General features: G+C 38.8%; 3 protein-coding genes across 5 annotated transcripts; all 3 read left to right on the forward strand.

Moving 5' to 3' along the window:
- The first annotated feature begins 1,511 nt into the window (after window positions 1-1,511).
- Window positions 1,512-4,845, forward strand: LOC108373350 (V-type proton ATPase 116 kDa subunit a-like). Of its 2 annotated transcripts, XM_017629228.1 has the most exons (6): window positions 1,512-1,640; window positions 1,700-3,550; window positions 3,686-3,697; window positions 4,232-4,427; window positions 4,520-4,691; window positions 4,752-4,845. In XM_017629228.1, exons 1-6 carry the CDS (start codon window positions 1,524-1,526, stop codon window positions 4,843-4,845), a joined length of 2,442 nt encoding a protein of 813 aa, XP_017484717.1. In that variant the 5' UTR covers window positions 1,512-1,523. The 2 variants fall into 2 exon arrangements, with proteins under 2 accessions (XP_017484717.1, XP_017484716.1); XM_017629227.1 differs by lacking the exon at window positions 4,232-4,427 and having other exon boundaries at window positions 1,700-3,565; window positions 3,649-3,856.
- A 3,754-nt stretch (window positions 4,846-8,599) lies between these two features.
- On the forward strand, window positions 8,600-12,155 carry LOC108373348 (V-type proton ATPase 116 kDa subunit a-like). 2 transcript variants are annotated; one of them, XM_017629225.1, is made up of 7 exons: window positions 8,600-8,819; window positions 9,235-9,568; window positions 9,666-10,888; window positions 10,992-11,349; window positions 11,494-11,658; window positions 11,716-11,887; window positions 11,949-12,155. In XM_017629225.1, exons 1-7 carry the CDS (start codon window positions 8,703-8,705, stop codon window positions 12,040-12,042), a joined length of 2,463 nt encoding a protein of 820 aa, XP_017484714.1. In that variant the 5' UTR covers window positions 8,600-8,702; the 3' UTR covers window positions 12,043-12,155. The 2 variants fall into 2 exon arrangements, with proteins under 2 accessions (XP_017484714.1, XP_017484713.1); XM_017629224.1 differs by having other exon boundaries at window positions 9,235-9,510; window positions 9,632-10,888; window positions 10,992-11,342; window positions 11,412-11,658.
- Window positions 12,156-14,456: 2,301 nt separating this feature from the next.
- Window positions 14,457-17,324, forward strand: LOC108373347 (uncharacterized; the record flags this gene model as incomplete). The annotated part of the gene is made up of 4 exons (XM_017629223.1): window positions 14,457-14,581; window positions 14,635-14,765; window positions 14,849-15,038; window positions 15,098-17,324. Coding segments are annotated over exons 1-4 (2,673 nt in total), but the record flags the coding sequence as incomplete, so codon positions are not given.
- Between the last annotated feature and the right edge of the window lie 4,367 nt (window positions 17,325-21,691).

Consider the following 21,691-nt stretch of genomic DNA (forward strand, 5'->3'; position numbering starts at 1 on the left):
GAGCATATTATCTGAAGCGAATTTTCGGTATTTTCTGGTGACGTATTTTTAGAAGTATAAATCGTCCCCCAAAATATATTCATGTATATTTTCAAATCTGCACCACCGATTTTAGGCGATTATGAACCAAAAAGGATTTATTAATAATTTTTGTGGTAGACCATCTGAAATACATACATATGTATGTATATTGATGTGTGGTCACATAGCCTACTTTCTACTTGGCTACATACATATGTATATACAGATTTCTTCAAATAATAGTAGTTTACAAAGCAGTTTTGATTACATCTAGTTATGATTCCATTTTAATGCAAGGTGACCCAAAATAATTGATCCAANTTTTTTTTTGGATTTTTAATAATCAAGTAATCTTTAAGCTAAAACACAACCGACTTAAATTCTCATATATGTACAAATATAGGAGTATCGTTAATTTTTTCATGATCCAATGATCGGATCTAAACCAAATTATGGGACGACCCTTGAGGTACCAACTTTCCGATAAAAAAGAATTAGGTTAACGTAGTCCAAAGTTATGCGGTAGCATACATACCTCCCACATTTTTTGAAGTCGATTAAAAATGTTTGAGTTCTTTGTTAATTTCATGTAAGTAAAGTTCAATTTATGAAACTTTAACAAGTTTATTTATTTATCACATACCGTAACTAAAAGTTGCATTAATGTATTTTAAAGAGCATATTATCTGAAGCGAATTTTCGGTATTTTCTGGTGACGTATTTTTAGAAGTATAAATCGTCCCCCAAAATATATTCATGTATATTTTCAAATCTGCACCACCGATTTTAGGCGATTATGAACCAAAAAGGATTTATTAATAATTTTTGTGGTAGACCATCTGAAATACATACATATGTATGTATATTGATGTGTGGTCACATAGCCTACTTTCTACTTGGCTACATACATATGTATATACAGATTTCTTCAAATAATAGTAGTTTACAAAGCAGTTTTGATTACATCTAGTTATGATTCCATTTTAATGCAAGGTGACCCAAAATAATTGATCCAATGTTCTTTGGCTTAGGCCTTTAGATATTATTACCTTATATTTGGAAGATATATAGCCCTTTTATGGCATTTTCCATGGTTTTTATAGCAACACTTTTGGCGATACGATAAGTTCTGCATTCCTTGACGTGTATTCTCTTTAAGTAGCTTCCAGGGTTTAAGTATTATTTATATAAATCCCCATAGAAAAAAGTCGGTGATGGTGAATCAAGTGATCTTGCCGGGCAGTGAATATCGCTAAAACGCGATATCAAACGTGTATAGTATTTAGACACAATCATTCCGCACTCTTGAGGAGTGTAGCGCTAAATGGTTTCTTTGTGTAAATTCTTGTGTCATGAATGAACTGACATTCACCTCCCAACAGGGTCATTTACTATTACCAAAAAATTAGAAAAATATATCTCAGTGTTCTTTTCTTTCTTATAAATTAACGGATAATGTCTTTGCCCTCCTGCTCATCTTCAGAGTTTAGCAAACCGTTTCAATGGGGGATATGTTTCGCAGCGAAAAGATGGCCTTGTGCCAGCTTTTTATCCAACCTGAAGCTGGTTATACTACCATTTCTGAGTTAGGCGAGATCGGTTGTGTACAGTTTCGTGACGTGAGTTTTGTACTGTCATATGTATATGTGTTTTTTTTTTGAAGTTTACCTAATTTCAGTTGAATACCAATGTCAATTCCTTTCAACGACGATACGTCAGTGAGGTGCGACGTTGCGATGAGCTTGAGCGACAAATGCATTACATTGAAAATGAACTGAAGAAGGATGGTGTGGTATTGCCCGAGTTAACAGAGAACCCTCCACGTGCGCCGAATCCTCGTGAAATAAGCGACCTTGAGACTACTATGGATAGAGTAGAGACGGAAATACGCGAGCTCGCTCAAAATAATGAAAATCTGAAGTTAAACTACTTGGAACTTACTGAGTTATGCATGGTTTTAGATAAAACACAAAATTTCTTTCGAGATGTTATGGACACTCCGTTCCACTTTGGTGATAATGAGACGCAGCCGCACGTGGGACAAGGACAATTGGGTTTCGTGGCTGGCGTCTTGAATCGCGAGCGTTCGTTCGCTTTTGAGCGTATGTTGTGGCGCATCTCGCGCGGTAACGTATTTGTGAGGCGCGTTGATTTGGAAGAACCTTCCTTAGATCCAAACACTGGTCTTCAGGTATACAAGACAGTTTTCGTTGTGTTTTATCAGGGAGCGCAATTGAACACACGCATCAAGAAAGTATGCAATGGCTTCCGTTCTTCACTTTATCCCTGTCCGGCGGAGCGTGCCGAGCGTGAAGAAATGCTGCGCGGCGTAAAGACACGTTTGGAGGACTTGAAGTTGGTGATGAGTCAAACTGCTGATCATAGGCGTTTAGTGCTGTCCAACACTATCAAAAATCTACCACGGTGGATTATAATGGTCAAGAAAATGAAGGCCATATACCACATGCTCAATATGTGCAATGTGGACGTGACTAAAAAGTGTCTTATAGCCGAGGGCTGGGTGCCAAGGAAAGACCTGACGAATGTTACGGACGCGCTGGCAGTTGGCTCGGCAGCTGTGGGCAGTACAGTGCCGTCGTTTCTAAATGAGCTGGAGACACAGAAATCACCACCCACTTTTAATCGTGTCAATAAGTTTACGGACGGTTTTCAGCATCTGATCGACGCCTATGGTATGGCCGACTATCGGGAAGTAAATCCGGCGCTCTACACTTGCATTACGTTCCCCTTCCTCTTTGCGGTTATGTTCGGCGATTTAGGCCATGGCTTCTGTATATTTCTTTTTGCGCTCTGGATGGTTTTAGATGAGCAGCGTTTAAGCAAGAAGCGTGGAGGTGAAATCTGGAATATATTTTTCGGTGGCCGTTATATCATTTTGCTATTGGGGCTGTTCTCCATGTACACAGGCTTCTTGTATAATGACATATTTTCCAAGTCTCTCAATGTTTTCGGGTCTACTTGGAGGGTGCGCTACAATCGTACTACCGTGCTGGAAAATCCGAATCTGGTATTAGACCCAGCAGTCGCCTCTTTTGGAGTCTACCCGCTGGGTGTAGATCCCATTTGGCAATTGGCCGATAACAAAATTATTTTCCTTAACTCACTGAAAATGAAAATGTCAATTATTCTTGGGGTGGCGCATATGATATTTGGCGTCTGCCTGTCGGTGGTCAACTTTATGCACTTCAAGAAATACGCGCTGATCTTTTTGGAATTTTTGCCCCAAATACTATTCTTGATTTTGCTCTTCGGTTACATGTGTTTCATGATGTTTTACAAGTGGGTGAAATATGGACCAAAGACCGATTATTTGCCCGATTCGCCCGGTTGCGCGCCGTCGGTGCTAATATATTTCATTAATATGATGCTATTCAGTGCATCGGCACAGCTAGAGGGCTGCGATGAGTACATGTTTGACGCACAGCCGCTTCTTGAAAAGGTCTTTGTTGTGTTGGCTGTTCTCTGCATTCCGTGGATTCTGCTGGGCAAACCGCTCTACATAACGGTTGTGAGGAGACTTCAAGTAAGTTTACGAGTTACATACACATATGTACATACATATAACCGTACATGTGCATATGTCCGTTTTGTTTTTTTTTTTTACAGGCAAAACGGCAGCACAACTCACCTTTGGGCAAATTAGAAGCGGAAGACGGTGGCCATCATGGCGCAGTTGGTACAGATGATGAAGAGGACGAGCCAATGAGCGAAATTTGGATACACCAAGCTATACATATGATTGAATATATCCTGAGTACCATATCGCACACCGCTTCATATTTGCGTTTGTGGGCTTTATCGTTGGCGCATGCGGGTGCGTATATGTACATACATATGTACATATGTATGTAGCTCGATCGAGCATATTGAATTGCTANTATTTGCCCGATTCGCCCGGTTGCGCGCCGTCGGTGCTAATATATTTCATTAATATGATGCTATTCAGTGCATCGGCACAGCTAGAGGGCTGCGATGAGTACATGTTTGACGCACAGCCGCTTCTTGAAAAGGTCTTTGTTGTGTTGGCTGTTCTCTGCATTCCGTGGATTCTGCTGGGCAAACCGCTCTACATAACGGTTGTGAGGAAACTTCAAGTAAGTTTACGAGTTACATACACATATGTACATACATATAACCGTACATGTGCATATGTCCGTTTTGTTTTTTTTTTTTACAGGCAAAACGGCAGCACAACTCACCTTTGGGCAAATTAGAAGCGGAAGACGGTGGCCATCATGGCGCAGTTGGTACAGATGATGAAGAGGACGAGCCAATGAGCGAAATTTGGATACACCAAGCTATACATATGATTGAATATATCCTGAGTACCATATCGCACACCGCTTCATATTTGCGTTTGTGGGCTTTATCGTTGGCGCATGCGGGTGCGTATATGTACATACATATGTACGTCCATATGTATGTAGCTGCTAAAAATCGTTTTTGAGGTTCAGCCGATATTTCAAATGTGTTTTAGAACTTTCCGAAGTACTGTGGAATATGGTGCTCTCCGAGGGTCTTAAATTAGGCGGCTACCCATCGGCGATCGCCTTGTACTTCATATTTGGAGCTTGGGTTTTGCTGACGATAGCTATCATGATTTTGATGGAGGGCTTGTCGGCCTTTTTGCATACTTTGCGCTTACATTGGTAAGATTTGATGAAATTAATGAAATCGTGAAATACCAAACCGAATATGTATTATTTCAGGGTTGAATTTATGAGTAAATTCTATTCTGGCGCAGGGTATGCCTTTATGCCGTTCAGTTTCAAAATTTTATTGCGAAGTGAAGACGACGACTGAACACTTTTTCAACTGTCTAGTTAAACGCTGTAGTTTGGCAATAAATACCGTCAAATCACTAATTAGATATACNAATTTTATTGCGAAGTGAAGACGACGACTGAACACTTTTTCAACTGTCTAATTAAACGCTGTAGTTTGGCAATAAATACCGTTTTGATTGTCAAATCACTAATTAGATATAAACATTTTAATAAACAATTATTGTTATGTTGCTGCATTACATTAAATATTTATGTTGATGATTTCCTCTCCGTTTTGCAGATTTTCCGCAGCACTGCATTTTTTGCATTATACAATTAATTAATTTTTTGAGCAAAGAAAGACGTTTTTCTTTTCTTATAAAGAACTAAAAACTAACAAGTAAAGAAGTTAAGTTATGCCCATACAATTTGTATGAAGCATCTCACAAAAACGCTATTCAAACAATTTGGAAAAGTCCATTTCTTCCTAAGAAGTTAATGTAAACATCGATTTTGAATGAGTTGGCTTCAGGACGAGTAGTTTTTTATGTAATTATTTTAGTTTTATTTTTCTGAAAATCACCGTTNAAACTAACAAGTAAAGAAGTTAAGTTATGCCCATACAATTTGTATGAAGCATCTCACAAAAACGCTATTCAAACAATTTGGAAAAGTCCATTTCTTCCTAAGAAGTTAATGTAAACATCGATTTTGAATGAGTTGGCTTCGGGACGAGTAGTTTTTTATGTAATTATTTTAGTTTTATTTTTCTGAAAATCACCGTTTTTATATGAGTTTGCCTATTTTCAATGCCATCCGTCTTAGCCTCAGACATCTATCCTATTCCGTTGCCGTTCGAAAGACTATCTTAATTTGATGAACTATGATTTATTTTGGAAGGAATTTCCGCCATTCCTTGATTTGTCATATATAATACATAATAAATAGGGGCGGCTCTGATCGAGGATAGTTTGCCGGACATAGCGCTGGCTTACGAGTAGTAGATAGTTAAAATAATTCATTAAGCTAAGATAGTCCTTTGCACGGTGTTCAAGATAGAATATATTGACGTTCATCGACCAGATCAGATAAAGTAGCTCGGAGTCACAGCAACGCGTGGACCATGTTTCGCTAAAATAACAAATTGTTTAGCCGATTTATCGAATGCACAGGCACTTGGGCGGTTAGACAGAGATAGGTTCATTCATTAATCTTTTGATTCTATTACAAAGTTACAAGTTCAAATCATTTGTTTTTATATTTTGATATTTTCTTGAATTCTGTAAATTCTTAAAAGTGAAATCGTGGCACAGCTATATAGTCTGGACTCTTTTCAAACTCACCTAAGTAAATNATTATTGTTATGTTGCTGCATTACATTAAATATTTATGTTGATGATTTCCTCTCCGTTTTGCAGATTTTCCGCAGCACTGCATTTTTTGCATTATACAATTAATTAATTTTTTGAGCAAAGAAACACGTTTTTCTTTTCTTATAAAGAACTAAAAACTAACAAGTAAAGAAGTTAAGTTATGCCCATACAATTTGTATGAAGCATCTCACAAAAACGCTATTCAAACAATTTGGAAAAATCAATTTCTTCCTAAGAAGTTAATGTAAACATCGATTTTGAATGAGTTGGCTTCAGGACGAGTAGTTTTTTATGTAATTATTTTAGTTTTATTTTTCTGAAAATCACCGTTTTTATATGAGTTTGCCTATTTTCAATGCCATCCGTCTTAGCCTCAGACAAACCGATGGCCCCGAGCTACTTTATGTCATCTCGGCAATCTATCCTATACCGTTGCCGTTCGAAAGACTATCTTAATTTGATGAACTATGATTTATTTTGGAAGGAATTTCCGCCATTCCTTGATTTGTCATATATAATACATAATAAATAGGGGCGGCTCTGATCGAGGATAGTTTGCCGGACATAGCGCTGGCTTACGAGTAGTAGATAGTTAAAATAATTCATTAAGCTAAGATAGTCCTTTGCACGGTGTTCAAGATAGAATATATTGACGTTCATCGACCAGATCAGATAAAGTAGCTCGGAGTCACTGCAACGCGTGGACCATGTTTCGCTAAAATAACAAATTGTTTAGCCGATTTATCGAATGCACAGGCACTTGGGCGGTTAGACAGAGATAGGTTCATTCATTAATCTTTTGATTCTATTACAAAGTTACAAGTTCAAATAATTTGTTTTTATATTTAGATATTTTATTGAATTCTGTAAATTGTTAAAAGTGAAATCGCGGCACAGCTATGTAGTCTGGACTCTTTTCAAACTCACCTAAGTAAATCCAACGTGTACCCTTAGAAGTCTTAACAAACTGATTTCCAAATATTAACTGACAAGGCTGAAAGATTTTACAGCTGTATCTCTACAAATGAGCCGCCTGAATATTTTGTATAAATAATTTTTGAAATCGATCAATCAATGAGATTAGCCATGCTTTTGCCCTGAAAGAAAGGTTGGTCCGTACTTTATATACATGTATATATGTATGTATGTATGCACATTAGGGTGATCCAAATAACTAACCTAATGAGTTTATGGCCTTAAAAGGACCTATTTACTGAGAAGAAAATTCTCCCGTTTGGAAAAATTTGTATTCCGATTTTAAAAGGTGTCGGTGGGCAGCTGAAATTTTCCATGTAAATATGAAAATATGTTTTTTCTTTAAAAATGCCATCAATATTTTTTTCTTGTGGGGGAACAAAAAAACTGCCTTACTTACTTTTTAGTCCATTTATAGAAACGTGGTATAGATATTAAAGAGTTCTATTTTATGGAACGTTACTTTTTAGGAAGAGGAGCTAGCTTATGGACTTCTTGTCATGGTATTACTGTTGGTAGATGGGTTTGTAACTACTGTGCCTTCGTTCCAGTTTTTTCTCCCATAGAAGAGCTTGCCCATAACTCTTGTTGAGGCGAGGATGGCAGCTTATTTCGGCAGCTAGAGATCCGAGTAGGCTAATTAGCTCTACAGAGCTCCGGTATCCGAAGCACCCCATCCGCGGCTGGTCTATATGAAGGGCCTCATCCTGGATGACCCTTAGAAAGGGTCCTACAAAATATTGATCCAGTCCTGAAAATCGAAAGATATAGGGTTTATGTACTCAGAAGATTTCGGTGAGATGAATATGCAAGGTAACTAGAAAAAAATAAAATTATTACAAAATGTTTGCCTTTGAGAATTTAAAACGTAGGTTTGTCACGACTAAGCTTGGATAGCTCTCTGCCACAGGCGGACATCAAGATGGTTTGTAACTCGTTATCGACTTTCATGTAGGGAGCCAATCCCTTAATTAATGATTTCAGTACAAGTTGTTAGACAGAATTTTAAACTTCAAGTCTACACAAGTCATCATGGTTCTACAGTGGTAAAACTTTATAAAAAAAATCGTACTATGATTGCACATATCTACATATACATATGCCAACTTAATTAATTAATAAATAATTGTAGCACCTTTCCCTATTTTTTTTTTGAGTAGTTACGATAAAACCGAAGCTAAGCAGAGTGAAGAAAATGGTAAACGGTTAAAAATAAGAGTACATACAATGTACATAAATAGAGTAAATTGATTATTCTCTCGGCAATTAACGAACTAATGCCAACTGATTGATTGGAAACCTATGGCTCAAATTGTTCGTCATAATCATACAAAATTTGATTTCACCAAAATACATGAAATAATGAAGACCGTTTAGTTCCAGTGTGGCATTGAGTGAATATAGTAGGCGGTTACAAGTCGAACGGCGCAGCAGTACAGTAAGTTGAGAATTTCTTAGTTAACAACATTTTGTGTACCAAAGGATATATTTAACTTAGTAAAATAAATTTAATTGTTTCGTCATCAGGCAGACACACCGTTCCAAAATGGGCAGCATGTTTCGCAGCGAAAAGATGTCGCTGTGCCAAATCTTTCTGGCACCGGAAGCGGCCTACAATAACATGGCAGATTTGGGTGAACTGGGTTGTGTGCAATTTCGTGATGTAGGTTGAGAAAATTTACTTTTGCATTTTTACGCTAAGGTCCCGTGCACACAGACAGCTTACGGCTGAAACAAGCACTGCTTCTTAATTAATTATACGCTTGCTGAACACCGAACACTAAGAAAAGAGTTTAGTAACGTCAACTAAATATGTCTCTCTCAACGCATTATTTGGTTATAGCTACCAAATCATTAGTTGAGTGAAAAATATTCTTTTTTGTGAGTGCATGTTGGGCTTATGGTTTCTTAGCCCTGCCTCAAGCTCAATTAAAAATAGATCCGGGAAATGTGCTGTTTGAACGAGGCCAACCTAAGTTATGTGTTAGTTAGGTGTTCATCTTCCAGTTCAGCTACAAGTTCATCCTGAGCCAGATGATTTACTCTTCTTTTGTATGAATGTCTTTTTCTCTCTGCAGCTAAATAATGAAGTCACAGCTTTTCAGCGTAGATTTGTTAGTGAAGTCCGCCGGTGCGATGAGATGGAACGTCAAATGCGTTATATAACTAGGGAGCTAGAGAAGGATGGAATAAAGCTGCAGGATGTCTACGATGATATACCGAGCGCACCGAATCCACGTGATTCGGCCGACTTGGAGGCGCACCTCGAGAAGGCCGAGTACGAAATTCGCGAAATGTCGGAAAATGATATCAATTTGAAATCGAATTTGCTAGAGCTCACCGAACTCTGCAAGGTGATTGAAAAGACTCAAGACTTCTTTATTGAACAAACGGTACTTAATATGGAGGAACATGCGAACAGCGGCACTTTCACTGGTGAACGACGTGGTTANAGAGCTCACCGAACTCTGCAAGGTGATTGAAAAGACTCAAGACTTCTTTACTGAACAAACGGTACTTAATATGGAGGAACATGCGAACAGCGGCACTTTCACTGGTGAACGACGTGGTTGCTTGGGCTTCATTGCCGGTGTAATAAATCGCCAACGTCTCTTCGCATTCGAACGCATGTTGTGGCGTATTTCTCGCGGCAACATTTTAGTGAAACATGCTGATATCGAAGAGCCCTTGCACGACCCACGCACGGGCAATAGGACCTTTAAGACGGCTTTTGTAGTATTTTACCAGGGCGAACAATTGAATGCTCGCATTAAGAAGGTGTGTACCGGCTTCCATGCCTCCCTCTATCCCTGCCCAAACGTTCACGATGAACGCGAAGATATGCTGAAAGGGGTGAAGAAACGCTTGGAAGATCTGAAGTTGGTATTGAAGCGGACCGAGGATCAGCGCAATTGCATATTGGCGGGCATAGCCAAACATCTGCCTATTTGGTCCATTAAAATAACTAAAATGAAGGCCATTTATCACACCCTGAACTACTTCAATATAGATGTAACAAGCAAATGTTTGATCGGCGAGTGCTGGGTGCCGACTATGGATCTAGAATTGGTGCAACAAACAATCGCAAATGGCTCGGCCAATGTAGGCAGTACGGGCTCCTTTTTAACAGCTGTGGCGACAAAGAGGAGCCCACCCACTTACTTTCGTACCAATAAGTTCACACGGGGATTTCAAAACTTAATCGATGCATATGGCATGGCCACCTATCGGGAGGTTAATCCTGCTCTCTACACCTGCATTACTTTCCCTTTCCTCTTTGCGGTTATGTTTGGCGATTTGGGCCATGGTTTTATTATGTTCTTAATTGGCTTCTGGATGGTTATAGATGAAGAGCGGCTGATGCGAAAGAAAGGCGGCGAAATTTGGCGAATCATGTTTGGTGGTCGTTATATCATTTTGCTCCTTGGTCTTTTCTCCATGTACACCGGATTCACTTACAACGACACCTTCTCAAAATCGTTCAATGTGTTCGGCTCTAAATGGCGCGTCCGTTATAATACTACCACCGTTCTGACCAATGCAAATCTGCAACTCGATCCCACTGTATCCACCATTGGCACCTACCCTTGGGGTATGGACCCGATTTGGCAGTTGGGTTCCAACAAGATCATCTTCTATAATTCGTACAAGATGAAACTTTCTATAATTTTTGGTGTTTTGCATATGGTTTTCGGTGTATGTATGTCCNTGGGGTATGGACCCGATTTGGCAGTTGGGTTCCAACAAGATCATCTTCTACAATTCGTACAAGATGAAACTTTCTATAATTTTTGGTGTTTTGCATATGGTTTTCGGTGTATGTATGTCTGTGGAGAATATGGTTTATTTCAAAAAGTACGCATACATCTTACTGGAATTCTTACCGCAAGTCCTTTTCCTTATCCTACTGTTCGGTTATATGGGATTTATGATGTTCTATAAATGGGTCCAATACTCACCGACTACCGACTACGAACCTGATACACCGGGATGCGCGCCATCTGTTTTGATCTACTTCATTAATATGATTCTATTCAAGGCGTCCCCACAATTAGCCGGTTGTAAGATGTATATGTTTGACAGTCAAGCAAAGGTGGAACGAGTTTTCTGGATTTTTGCTCTGTTCTGTATCCCTTGGATGTTGATCGGGAAGCCATTGTACATCCAGTGCTTGCGTTCATTTGAGGTAAGCGGCATTGAAAAAAAAAAAAAACAATTATAAATTTTAATTAAACCATCTTTCCACCATGAATAGTCGAAGAAGAAAACGAAGGAGGAATACGTGGAAAAAATAGAAATTCAAGAGGGCGACATTGTTATTGAAGCAACGCTCACAGACCCAGTTCCACATGCTCATCACGAGAACGAGGACGATGAGGAGGAGGAGCCAATGAGTGAGATTTGGATTCACCAGGCCATTCACACGATTGAGTACGTCCTGAGTACTATTTCACACACAGCATCTTACTTGCGTTTATGGGCGCTATCCTTGGCACATGCGGGTGAGTGATATCAATCGGGCCAAGTGCATCTAACTAATACCATGAACCCACAAACAGAGCTGTCTTATGTGCTGTGGCTTATGGTTATGCAGAAGGGTCTCCATTTCAAGGGTTACGCTGGTGCAATTGGCGTGTACATTATTTTTTGGGCTTGGGCTTTGCTTACCATTGCCATCATGATATTCATGGAAGGACTTTCAGCTTTCTTGCATACACTGCGTTTGCATTGGTATTTCCAATGATTTGATACATTTTTATTATATCTATGATTCATGAAACAAATATTGCAGGGTCGAGTTCATGTCGAAATTCTACGCTGGCACTGGTTACGCTTTCGAGCCATTCAACTTTAAGATGATCTTAGAAGCCAGCGACGAGGACTAAGTTTTGTGAAAAGATATCTTATAAATCTTATCTACATAAATGTAAAGTGCGCCATTGGTTTTCATTAGTGCATATTAAAAAAATAAAAATAAATACGACTTAGGCTGTTCTAATGAATTGTTTAAGAGAGCTGAATGTACGTTTAACAATAGGGGTATTCACCAAATTGAGCAAGCGACCTGGCACTCTGGCCAAAGAGCAGTCAACAGTCGNCATTGGTTTTCATTAGTGCATATTAAAAAAATAAAAATAAATACGACTTATGCTGTTCTAATGAATTGTTTAAGAGAGCTGAACGTACGTTTAACAATAGGGGTATTCACCAAATTGAGCAAGCGACCTGGCACTCTGGCCAAAGAGCAGTCAACAGTCTTTACTTGAGCTAATCTGCTCTTTTGCCACAGTGTCAGGTCACTTGCTCAATTTGGTCAATAGGAATGTGTTCAGAACTAAGTTTCAATTCCGCATTTAATCGTGGTTGCGCGTATTGGACATTTTCATCAATTATAGTTTAGAAATAAAAGAGCCTGATGTTTTGGCATGATGCATTTCTGAACGCACCCTAACTATATGGTATTCGCGCAGTTACTAAACACTTATTTCCAGATTTGCTCACAATTTATTAGGAAAACATTTTTAAAATTTATTAGTAATTGGAGTATATATNGTTGCGCGTATTGGACATTTTCATCAATTATAGTTTAGAAATAAAAGAGCTGATGTTTTGGCTTGATGCATTTCTGAACGCACCCTAACTATATGGTATTCGCGCAGTTACTAAAAACTTATTTCCAGATTTGCTCACAATTTATTAGGAAAACATTTTTAAAATTTATTAGTAATTGGAGTATATATGTACATCTCTCTCTCTCTTGGCGAAAATTATCCTTTCCATATTTTTTTTTGTGATATGAGATTTTGTGTGTCTGCCCAACAGCCGGTAATTGAATATTAAACTTGTTTGGTGTTACTAATCTTGTAGTTTTTTTTGTTTATATTTTACTCTGTTGCTCTCTATTTCAGCGTTTACCATACGTACATACTTTAAGGCGCTTGTGTATATTTTCATTCAGAACGTATGACGGCGCTGCAGACAATGTCCTTGAGCTGCATCGAGTGAAAGGCTTAGTAGAGATTTTTATGCGGTTTATACATATTNTGTACATCTCTCTCTCTCTTGGCGAAAATTATCCTTTCCATATTTTTTTTGTTTGTGATATGAGATTTTGTGTGTCTGCCCAACAGCCGGTAATTGAATATTAAACTTGTTTGGTGTTACTAATCTTGTAGTCTTTTTTGTTTATATTTTGCTATGTTGCTCTCTATTTCAGCGTTTACCATACGTACATACTTTAAGGCGCTTGTGTATATTTTCATTCAGACCGTATGACGGCGCTGCAGACAATGTCCTTGAGCTGCATCGAGTGAAAGGCTTAGTAGAGATTTTTATGCGGTTTATACATATGTTCGCTTTCCAAGTGAATAACGCTGATTTGGACAATCTCATCCACTACTTCGATTCCTTCGACGCCTGTCTGCGCTAATTTAACTGTCGCCAACCTGACAGATGACTTCTTTTGGCGGCAAATACAGTTTAATTTGTAGAGAAGTCGTTGGAATTGTGCTGTCCGCACTCATTCCCCTCTCTGTGCCCTATATAGTTTTTCAGACATGAATATTTGGCATTTTAAATCCAAAATAAGTATGTAAAAACTACAGCCAGTTGACTAATCTGAGAGTCAAATTTCCATTTTACAGAAAGAAATGTAGCCCAGCTGTAAAATTTTGTTGGCTAGTGTATTTATTAAAATACATATAAGTTTTGCATTCTTCAAGAATTTCCATGAACTTCCAAATGCGATTGCAATGTCAGCACCTATGTATGTATGTAAGTCTTTTTTCCAAAGCTAGAATTTTTCATGTCAGCAAAAGAGCTGCCACAAACGCCAACACCTGGCCTAGGCCGCATGTTTTTGTGAATTCAACAAAAAGTAAATAAATAACTGAAAATCTTGAAAGTAAGCGGAATAAGTGCACTGTTTTAATGAGAATAGTTTATTTAGAAAGGTTAACTGAAAGTTTCACAATCAGTTGAAATTAAGTCTTCAAAGTGCACGGGTAGCATTTCCAAGGAAAGATGTTGCTTCTAAGGTCCTCACTTTCGGTGGAGATCTCTTTCTTGATCGCGATTTTCGCTTTTTCTACATACGCGGACGTGTTTGTGCAAGTAAATCTGAATCGGCCATTCAATGATGTGAATGAGAAATTTGTTAGTTTTGCCGTGGAACCCGCCGATTTATATAGAGCGCTTGATGGACCAAATAGGTTAACATAATGAATGAAACAACAATTTATTTCATATTACGATATTATATTTGATTAACCCTTCATCACACAGGAAAGTGCTAACGCATATGGCTACGATGCTGGGAAGTTCTTATGTGAAGTTTCTAAGCGATTACAATTTCATATCTAACACAGAAACGAATTACCGAAATCCCACAAAAACTATATGGAAAGGGTTCAACCGCTGGACGAGGTGAGTGCAAATCGGTTATGAAAAACAAACTCAAAGTATATTTCCCTTCGTAGTGCGGTAAACTGGACGATGGTCGTACCGATTCCTTATAGTTCCGGTGAATGGGATCCTATGGAGTCCCTGAGAATTTTAAATAGTTCCTATTTAACAGGCATAACCGATTGCATTTGGCAATTGGGTACAGGTAAGAACGGAGGAAATGTTGAAGTCACACCGGACTACATAAATTGAGTAGCGGAAACCTTTGTAAGCAATTTTTCTCCACAGAGTTTGGTCCGAGTATCAAAGAATACTTTAATGACTTGAATACTTTGAACTTGATGGTGGATACATTCAATCCTTATGTCGATGACTGGGAAGTTACCGGTGCTGAAATACCTTCGGGCAGCAGTAGCGAAGAAGTTAAACGATATATTGAGATGTCGAGAGGCATTAATGCTGCTTTTAATTGGCTGCAGTAAGTACTCTGAAACAGTTACATAAACGCCCATACTCATTTGTAATTGGCACTTGCAGGCCAGCCGATTCTTCCACCACAAATACTATGATCGGCTCAGTCTATGAACACGATCGCACCCTGCGTGCCATGTTCAGCGAGAAGGTACCTGTTTGGCTAAATTTCGCCTCTAAGGATCGACCAAAAAAATCGACACAGAGAGGCACCACTGGTAGCAGCNAGAAGGTACCTGTTTGGCTAAATTTCGCCTCTAAGGATCGACCAAAAAAAACGACACAGAGAGGCACCACTGGTAGCAGCAGCAGCAGCAGCAAAACCAATGCAGAGGATGTCACAGATGTGTTGCGCTGGGCGCAGACTCTCGGAGATGCGGCAACCTCTGGTTTCGACGCTGTTTTCCGACGCATTGATCAAGATGACTTGGAACGCCCTAGTCCCAGCTTTTTCGTAACTATGCTATTCAAGAAAATTATGGGCTCACGGGTGTTCCCTGCCCGACCTTTTACCATATTCCTGCGCAGCAATAAATTATATACCCATTGTGCGAATACAATTTCGGGCGGTATAGCCTTCATGATTGTCAATCCTGATGATGATACCAAGCACGTGACCGTAAGTTCTTCCACAAAACTACCTGGTGAGGAGTACTGGCAGTATATCGTAACATTTAAAAAGAATCAGGCTTATTTGAACAACGAGAGACTGAACATGAACTCCACATTAACGCCTCAAGTCAAGACTAATAGTCCAAATAAAGCATTGCCATTGAGTGCACCCGGGAAATCCGTTGCGTTCTGGGTGCTGCCGAATGCTGAGCTGGAGCATTGCCAGTTCACAGAGATCGATATTGACGAATTGGCGCGCGAATCGATGGAGGAGGAGGAAAAGGCGAGTAAACGCATTTCCTCGTCCGATAAGCTATTGCAGCAGCTAATACAGGACACGGCACTCGCTCACTCTGCTCCAACAAAATCCAACCACCGCAGACGTCGCTATGCCACCTTTGCCAATCGCGGTGCCAGGCATGTTGTGCTGGAGGACAATGGTGAACATTCCGAGACTTTGGCCAAACTTTTCGAACCACTATCCCTGGAGGAAAAGACACCCAAAAAGAGAGAAGAAGTGCTAGAAGATAGACGGTCTGCTGCACTCAAGTGGATTAAGGAGCTACTCGACACAGCACTGCAAGATCGCGAGGATTTGTTTTCACTAAAGCGAAATACTCGCAGCGTCGACGATTACTTTGGCGCCATCTTTGGTGCGAGAGGCGGCAAGAAGAAGTCGGCTATAGTAAAGAAAATTACAGAAATACGCAAACCAGAAAAGAAATCCATTAAATCGTCATACGACCCAGAAAATTTCAATGAGGAAGAGTTTTTTAAGAAAATGGGCGAACAAAGTGAACCTGAGCTGCCACGCGTGCCCGAGGGCGATGTTCATTTGAAACATATAGCCACTGTTGACGGCGAAGAGGTGGAAGACTCCATTGAACGTGGAAAGAGAAAGTTGGAAGTGGAGAAAGTACAGCGGAAAAATCGAAAAGAAACTAGAAACGAAATGAAACCATTGCGCCTCCTACCAACCGAGTTCTACGAGGCACTCCCGACACCAATCGATGATCAAATGAAACGTACAAAGGGCAACAACTGGAATGCGTTATTATTTCCCGAGCCTTTTTCAAAAAAGGAAACAAAAACCAACACCCTTGATGAAGCTTCAGTAAGCAAAGATGCTGATGCCGATGTTGAGAAGGTCGGTGCAACGCAATTCCAAACTGGCAGTCAATTGGCAGAAGACTTTCTGCTCGCCCAAGAAGAACTTGCGCGCTCTTTCCTGCACGAGAATGAAGAAAAGGGAAATGTAGAACACACAAATGATAAAATTATCGAAACAAATGCGGAAAGTGAGGATGAAATGCTGGAAAAAATCAAATCGTTACGCACCAAGTACATCGACTACTTGGCGGAGAACTTGGAGAACTACTTCAATGAGCGCGGCGCAGAGGGCAATATCGATGCACAGATTGGTGAGCCGACCACAGAAGCGCCTTGGTGGAATTTGAGCTCATTGCGTAAGCGACGTTCGCCACGTGCATTGCGTAATCGGTTGTCTGAAGATGATTGGATTTCGAATATGATCACCAAGGATGAGGACCTGGAGCCTTTGGGTAGCACAGCGCCCGAACAGCTGATGGGATTCGAGCGAAAGGCGCCGCGTAGATTACAAACGGACGAGGAAAAGCACAAAGGCAAGTCGAACGCATATCTGAGAACAATGAAGAATAAAGTAGGTAGGCTGGTAGAAATAGTAACGCAACATGTGAACGAGTGGTACAATACAATTACGAAGCCCGTAGGGGATACAAATGGTGCGGATAGCAACAGACTACGAGTGACGAGAGGCAAGAGAAGAAACTGAGCTGCAATTGAGAGTGATTAAACCAAATGGGAGATTATTGCGGTATTTTCTTTGAATCAATCAATAAATGTATGGTGGTATATAATTAAACATTTACGAGCGTGGCATTGTAGTTTGATATTAATGAGAAATAAAAGGGCGAATAAAAGATTAGTACATAAATATTAGTGACGAAATTTCTATTACGTGACTACCGGCGCTTGTCTTTGAATAGTTAAAGCCAAAACAAAATAAATAATAATTGTTGATTTTGAGGTATTCCAGAATTTTTTAATATAATTAATATATGATGAGGGGCGCACAGTGGTTCGGATCGCAAATCTAGCTGGACGAAACTATTTAAACAAATACTCGTTGATGGATCTTTACACCACTTCTTACCTAGGGGATTTTTGAGTCGCTGATTACGAATCTGAAGTCACTTATCAAAAATTCAAAATGGCGGATCCAATATGGCGGACGAAAATAAAAAAAATCGGTAGATTTCTATGAAACTGGGTATCTGGGGGTTTTCTGGGTCGCTGATTACATATCTAAAGTCATTTACTTAATTTACTATATTTACTTCGGAACGAGCATTTTCATCAGATATTTCTTTCAATTTACTAATCACATAATCACGGACACCTTGTTGTCTTTTAGAAGTTTCAGCAACACTTCTAACACTTCTCCAAATGTCAAATTTTTTAATTTCAGAAAGCAGAAAATTCGCGAGTTACTATTTTTTTTTAACTCTTACATAACCAAAGTTTTTATAACTCCAAGTGTTTTTATGTTTTAACACACAACCCCACTACACTGAAGGNACTATTTTTTTTTTAACTCTTACATAACCAACGTTTTTATAACTCCAAGTGTTTTTCTGTTTTAACACACAACCCCACTACACTGAAGATGGAAATGGTCTCATTATTGCTATTCAAAAATGTCGTAAATATAATGATGTGTACACTCACGTTAAAATGTATAACACTTATCTTATGAACTATATTTTAATTATATACCAAAATATTGTTAAAAACAACTACTCTGGCGTTTTAAAGTATTATCTGATACTTACATTCATAATTTTGATATGAATAAAAATGTACTGAAAAGTACTGGTTTTTTTTAGCATGAAAAAGTCTAATGTACTGATTTCGCGCATAGAAAATCTGGCAGCCCTACGACTTACCATTGGAAATTTAATTTATAATCTTATAACTGGAATCTACTATTGCACCCTTTCCTCAAACGTGTATTAATTCAAAATTGAAGTACTGTATATTTATCTAATTTGAAAAAAAAAATCTCTTTACTACACAAACTAACATTTTCAAATGGTTTGAGAAGGAGTAACAAAACAAAAATACTTTTAAGGCGTAGCGTAGCTGACGAAATTGTTGTAAGTCAAATCGTTTCTGTAAATTTTTATTCTTTCTGCAATTAATCAAACATTTCCTTAATTGAGCTACAAAGCCCTTGCATTAGTCAAGTATTTGGTGTTCATAGTCGACCTTGCCCAACAAAACAAAAGAATTAAGACACAAACCTCTCGCGGCATCTAACAAACTCTCCGCTGCAAGTGGTGTGAGCAAACTCACATATCAAGTGAAATAACAAAGATCAGGCGTATATTTGTATACTCCTACTTGATTCGAGAGAAAGTAACAACAAAATAAAAATCATTCGATGAGCGCGCACAGCGCAGAGTCGCACTTTAATGACTGTCTGATTGCATGAAGATTCAAGCGACCCAAGACTCATATCGCAGTGTGAGCATAGCTTGGAACATACATACATAAAACAGTAGCTAAGTAAAACTGCCAAGCAACGATTTCGAGCGACAATCCATTGAATATGGCCAACAATAGCGCTTTCGAACAGTCTCCAGTCAAACGTTCAAGGCGAGGGTTGTGTGCGAGCGGAACTTGAGAACTAAGATACCAGCAGAGCTAAGGCTTAAATTTTAATAAAAGGTATGTAAGTGCAAGCAAAGCGATAATATTATTTAAGGGCAAATGGGAAATAGAGTTTTTGCTTGAAAATTCAAAACGCGCTAAAATGTGCTTATTGAGCAAAAAAAGAAATGTTGGAATGAAGTATGTGTGTGCCGACGTTAAAATTTTTTTATGGTTAATGGAAAATGAAAGGCTTTTTGTAAACATACATACATACATATGTACATACATACGTACTTATGTATATGTTCATACATACTTACTTTTGTAAGTTGTGCAGTGTCGGAGTGTTGGGTTTGTTACAATTGCAATTTTTGATTGTAGACACCTAAAAAAAAAAGTAGACAGCGGCAGTAACGGTGATAGCGATTTCCCAACTACAACGGAAAATAATAATTAAATACAAACAGACAAACACACTGACGAACAAACTTCTTTTTTCGCTTAGCAAACATGCCTTGTAGTGGCGAAGAACTTTTGTACCGACGCAAAGGTGTGGAAGTTTAGGAAGTCGAAGAACTTCGTGTTTAGTTGGTACGTACATATGTACATACATATATATACATACATATATGGCTAAATAAAAATGCGTGTGTATGCAAGTCGCATACAAAACCCATTCTGAAGAATATTGTGGCATCAAAGAGCATTGATTTTTTCATTTTGATGACGTGGAACAGAAGTAAGAAAGTGGATACAAGTGAATGGCAATGGAATTACAAATATACCTATATATGTATTTATTTTGGTTTTTAATCTCATCTGTTATGGGACATTTTGAATCGAGATTTAGTTAATATGCAGACTCTTGTGTGAAATTACGTCGATCTTGAAAAAGTCTTGACAAATGGTCTATTAATTTTATTTGTTGTTGCATCTGCAATGAAAAGCTTTTGTTTTGTTTGAAAAGAGTCGTGGATGTGTTGCTTCGTATTAAGCGAGCAAAGTTACTTACTTTGTGTTCATTTACTAGTTTAAACTAAAAATTATGCACCTACATTCAATTGCAAATGGCAAAGCAAAAATGATAATCGTACTAAAATTTATTAACTTTCTCTTCAAATAGTCGCTGATCTTCATCTATGTACATTAGGCTGAGTCGCAGCAAATAAAGGTTGTAGTAATCCTCTAGATTGGATCACGAAAAAAAATTTTAGCTAACCAGCCCCTTTACCCTGGTAGGAAAACTTAGTATAGGATCTGGGCCTCATAAAAGTGTTCGCTACAGATACGAGCTAAAAACAGCCAAAGGTGCATTATTTTGCAGCCGAGCTACAAAAAGAAAAAAGAGCTGGAAGTATGGCGCCACCGAGTTCCCGGTTATAGGCGCTCTATTTCCTTCACAAAGGGGCGTGGTGGTGGTAAGAGGGAGTGCCTACTAAAGCCCTTAAACTTGCATTGAGTTATTGATCACTCGCATTTGCAAAACTGATCAGAATATTACTCCGGCCTTATGCCAATTTACCCATAACATTTAGTTGGTGCAATTCTAGATGGAATTTAAGAGACTGCTTAAGTAGTTTCGGTCTGAACTTGGTTGAGGAAAAATGAAGGGGTGCTCATCTCTAGTAGGGAAAACCGGAGGAAGAAGAGCTAAAGGTCAGTTCATGACTCGAGATAGCTAAAATCAAGGCAGCAGCAACAGTGATGACTTTATCAAGAATTAATGGTAGCGAAACAGCAGTGTGGGGAGATTTTACACTGAGAAAATAATTTAGTTACTTCAACTAAATATGTTTCTCTCAACACGTGATTTGGTTATAGTTAGATTATTTGGTTTTAGATACCAAATCCTCNTGGACAATTGCGTGAAAGCCGTTGAGGAAAACGCCCACCATGTCTTTTCGAGTGCCCGCTAAATATTCAGATTGAGAACCGAGGTCCTTGAGATGCTTACGCTCGAATCAGTCATCGGCTGTAAGATGAAAGGGACATCAATTATTTTTAATTAATAAATAATTTTTACACGCCTCAGTACGCGATTTATGTATCTTTAAAAAAGGATTATATCGCAAAATGCAACCCTTCTGCGTAGTTTTTGCAAGGAATTGTTTCATAGTAAGTCATTCGTTATTACATCGAAAAGTTGCAGAAAAGGGCTATGGGAGTTTTTAGAGAAACATTGACGCTCATTTCTGAATTTATCTAAATTTGCACTTAATCATAAGAGACATTGACCAAAACCATGACACAGAATCACACTTGCAACCGCATGGCCTCAAAGTCACCACAAACACACAACACATACATATTTACGCTCAGAAGCCGTTTTTCTCACTGTTCAAAGCTTAAGCT

Source organism: Rhagoletis zephyria, unplaced genomic scaffold (assembly GCF_001687245.7).
Source record: "Rhagoletis zephyria isolate East Lansing unplaced genomic scaffold, Rhagoletis_zephyria_1.1 Rzeph_scaffold_06621, whole genome shotgun sequence".
NCBI classification, from domain to species: domain Eukaryota; kingdom Metazoa; phylum Arthropoda; class Insecta; order Diptera; family Tephritidae; genus Rhagoletis; species Rhagoletis zephyria.